This window comes from Coregonus lavaretus (assembly GCF_964263955.1).
Source record: "Coregonus lavaretus genome assembly, chromosome: 13".
Lineage (NCBI taxonomy): Eukaryota > Metazoa > Chordata > Actinopteri > Salmoniformes > Salmonidae > Coregonus > Coregonus lavaretus.
Genome location: NC_140000.1, coordinates 2950529 through 2954507, shown reverse-complemented (window position 1 = coordinate 2954507; position 3979 = coordinate 2950529). Strand labels below are relative to the sequence as shown.

At 41.1% G+C, this 3979-nt stretch overlaps 1 protein-coding gene across 1 annotated transcript; it reads left to right on the top strand.

Annotated features, from left to right (window-relative positions):
* The first annotated feature begins 895 nt into the window (after positions 1 to 895).
* LOC311139630 (homeobox protein Hox-A10b-like) lies at positions 896 to 3762 on the top strand. The gene is made up of 2 exons (XM_084174540.1): positions 896 to 1784; positions 2761 to 3762. The coding sequence occupies exons 1-2, from the start codon at positions 1004 to 1006 to the stop codon at positions 3036 to 3038; spliced, it is 1059 nt and encodes a 352-aa protein (XP_084030666.1). The 5' UTR covers positions 896 to 1003; the 3' UTR covers positions 3039 to 3762.
* Positions 3763 to 3979: the final 217 nt, after the last annotated feature.

Below are 3979 nucleotides of genomic sequence, written 5' to 3'. Positions count from 1 at the left end.
AAAATCATCTAAACGTGACGAGTTTACACTTGTAAAATGCATTACGCACAAATTACGCACAAGGTTTTTCATAACAAATGCACGTATTTGATAAATAACGTGTTTGTAACGTTTTTATTTTCGACTGTATTTCCCATTATGTTAACAAGATAGGTAAACAATCTTTGCCACAGCCTATTTTGTTACTGACTTAACCAGCAGCAAAGTGGAAAACTAATTTTGTTGTAACAGCCTACACTGGATTCTTTACTCTTGCTTCATGTAGGCCTAGTAGCCTGTAGATTTTCAAGGCTGTTGATTATTGTTTGCGCATGTAAAATTATCTCTAATTGGTAGCTAAATAGCTCACATTCACACTTGTAAATAGGGGACATTAACTAATAGTCTATTAAACATTTTGTCACAATGTTCTGTGAACTTGAATAGAGCAATGTTTTGACGCTTCTTGGAGAGAAAATTGTAACTAGCTTTCCACTAAAATGTTTTCAAGGTCTGAAGACATCTGCAGTTATTTGCACTGTCCCTTCACATGTAAATAGTTATTTGTGTATGATCATATCTTCACTTCTCTCTGCCTCGTGTGTGTGTGTGTGTGTGTGTGTGTGTGTGTGTGTGTGTGTGTGTGTGTGTGTGTGTGTGTGTGTGTGTGTGTGTGTGTGTGTGTGTGTGTGTGTGTGTGTGTGTGTGTGTGTGTGTGTGAGTGAGAGTGGGTGCATGAGGTCAATGTTTACAACACAGATTATCGTAAAAGGTAATGCAGCCCATTTCATATCACCTATACTATCTATCCACCAGTTTAGGTTGAACTGAAAGCCTTTAATACACCACTTACCTTCACCTTTTCATTTATTCTATTAAACCTTTAAACAAAATGAATATGGCATACTGGCATTACGTGCCTTGAATGGGAGGAGTCTCTCTTCTTGTGTTTTAATTGGCTGTCAGCTAAAGCGCAGAGAAGTGTGAGTATCAGTAATAATATCCAGCATGTTTTGCACAAGAAATGTCAGCCAGAAAGGGCTATCCTCATCCTCCGTCAAATTATACCCCAACGATGTCATGCTCTGACAACCAAAGTGGAAACTCGTTTTTAGTGGACTCCTTAATCCACGGAAGAACCGAGAGCGGTGCCTCCTATTACCAAAGTAACAGCCTGTATTTGCCACCAGGCTCGGAGTACTCCTATGGACTACCCAATGGCACTTTTTTCTCGGGGCTCAGTAAACGCAACGAGAGCAATTCTCAAACTATGGTACCCTCTTCTGGCCCATATTCCCATATTCAAGGGATGGAAACATGGCTAGAGACCTCGAGATCTTGTCGAGTAGATCAGCCGAGCAATCAGCAGCAAATTGCTCATTGTTCATTCTCTCCGAGCATCAAAGAGGAGAATGCGTACTGCCTGTATGAATCAGAGAAGTGTCCAAAAAGGTCAACAACGACGGACGACATTTCATGCCAGGTTACAAACAGCACCGTGCCTGTTCCCGGTTACTTCCGCCTGTCTCAGACATATACCGCTTCAAAGCTTTATCAAGACGTTCAGCCGAACCCACAGCCGACTCACTTCGCTCTCCAACGTCCGGCCCGTTTCGACACCTCACCACCATCGGCTACCCGGGTGGTGGATACAGGCAGGAGGGAGAGTGAAGCACCGCCTGACCCACCACCATGTGCTCCAGCCCCGTCAAGAGATGAGGACACCCGGACATCGTCTGCGGATGGTGTGTCCTCCCCCGAACCCACCGAGAGCTGTGCAGAAAGTCCAGACAAACCCGTTAAAGGTGAGTACTACTCTAAATCCCAAATATGACTTTATGACAATGGGCTCTTGATGGGTGTACACGGAGGGAGTGTCAATGCCCCCGAGTCAGTGTAGATGTGCCTTGGCGTTAACCTTGGTTTTTAGAGGCATATCCTACTGCTATATCGATTATATTGTGGACATTAAAACTTCCCATATGTGGGTTATATGCGCAGTGGTAAAAGCATATCTTTGTTGGGTTTGACAGAGTGGCCATGAGCTGGGATTTCCTCCAGTTTTTTAAATGAGTTTCTGACGAGGAGCAGCAAGTCCAGTCCAGTACATGTGTCCAATACAATGCGTTGATGTCCTCAGGCGTCCCCATAATCCATCAAATGCAGCCATCATTTCAGCAGACTATGAGTTACTTTTGTCTTAATAAAGGCGTATTATTACATTGACATATAATTAAGTGGATATTGAGCACAACGTGGATGTAATGGCTTAGGTTTTTGGATAGATGCAAAATATGTGCATACAACGTGCATTGTGTGTGTGTGTGTGTGTACATTAACTTCGTATTACTGTCAAATAAACTCATGGGTCCAGGATGGCTATTCAAAGATAATTTGAGACAACAAATGTTTTTTTGAAAGGATAGGTGTTTGTCTATAGATGCAAACATGTTATGGAATTGGGGAATACATTATTTCTGTGTACAATAATTACATTTGGGCAATAATTATTTTAAAAGGTTGTCTACCTCCGTTAGCATGGTCGTGCAGTATTTACTCACGAATTCAATGAGGTTACATTAGGCCAAAGTAACTTGGAAAGTGCATTACGCACGAATTACGCATAATGTTTTTCATAACAAATGCACCGTTTTTGATAAATAACGTGTTTATTTCATACAATATTTAAATACAAAACCAGTTGGAAGAATATACACTGGCATTTTAAAGTTACATCAGTGCAGTAGCAGTAGTAATTTCTCGTTCATTCCCTTTCTACAGGAGATGGAAAATCTGAAACAAAGGCTAACTGGCTGACAGCGAAGAGTGGCCGGAAAAAGCGTTGTCCCTACACCAAGCACCAGACTCTTGAGCTCGAGAAAGAATTTCTCTTCAATATGTACTTGACTCGTGAGCGTCGCCTGGAGATCAGCCGCAGCGTCCACCTGACAGACAGGCAAGTCAAAATCTGGTTCCAAAACCGAAGAATGAAACTGAAAAAAATGAGTCGTGAAAACAGGAGCTATCGGGAGCTATCGAACAACTTCAGTTTTTCGTGAGACATTCGTGCGGTATTTGGCGCCCTCCTTCATCAATGACAAGGGCGCCTTCCTTCGAGAAACCCTTGTTGTGTGAATATGACCGTGTAGGATAGGCCTACTATAGCTAACTTATTGATATGTCGTTTTTTTGACGTTGTACCTGTATACGTCTCTGTTTTGTTTGTCGTGGTTATGTATTTATACTGTCATAAGATATGGTTGCTCCGTTTATGTATAGAGCAACAGTTAATATAGATATGGAACGACTTAAGTGTTTCAGAGCTGCACAATATCGGCATTCGTTGTACATAACATAATACATGGATGTAGCCACCTTGAGTGACGCATTGACATCTGTGCATGCTGGAATAGCTCTTGGGGAAATGTTGTAACCTGTAGCAATATAGGCCTACGTTACGTCATGGCTAAAGAGCCTTGACGGGTTTGATATTTAATATCTTTACATTATGCTGGTATGATAGCCATATATACTAAAAGCATCACACAATAACTATTTTGTTAAAGGTTTTATTTATACACACGAAATGTATCTGAGACTTGTAAATATTGTTTACAGTTTGCCTTCTCATATTTGTCTTCATGATTTTATTGTTCTCGCCGACCGTTTTAATAATATTGCCCATATTCTCATTGCTTTGTCTATAGAGAGACTATACTGTGAAATTCATTGATATGTGGTGTGTCGGCCTCACTAAGTAAGTCAATAAAAACATGGCACGTTTTTACCTTGCATTAGCATGCTTTAGTCCACAGATCATGTTTCCTGTATAGAATGTAATCTTTCATACCCACGATAGGAATAGCCGGGGGGCGGGACTGCCCTCTTTATTCCACGAGCTTCCATTTTTCAGATGCGGGTTGGTTTTACAGTAAAAAAGAAAGAAAAAAAAGAACATCAGTTCCCTCTTTTCTGTGATACTAATGCCCTTCATTTCAAT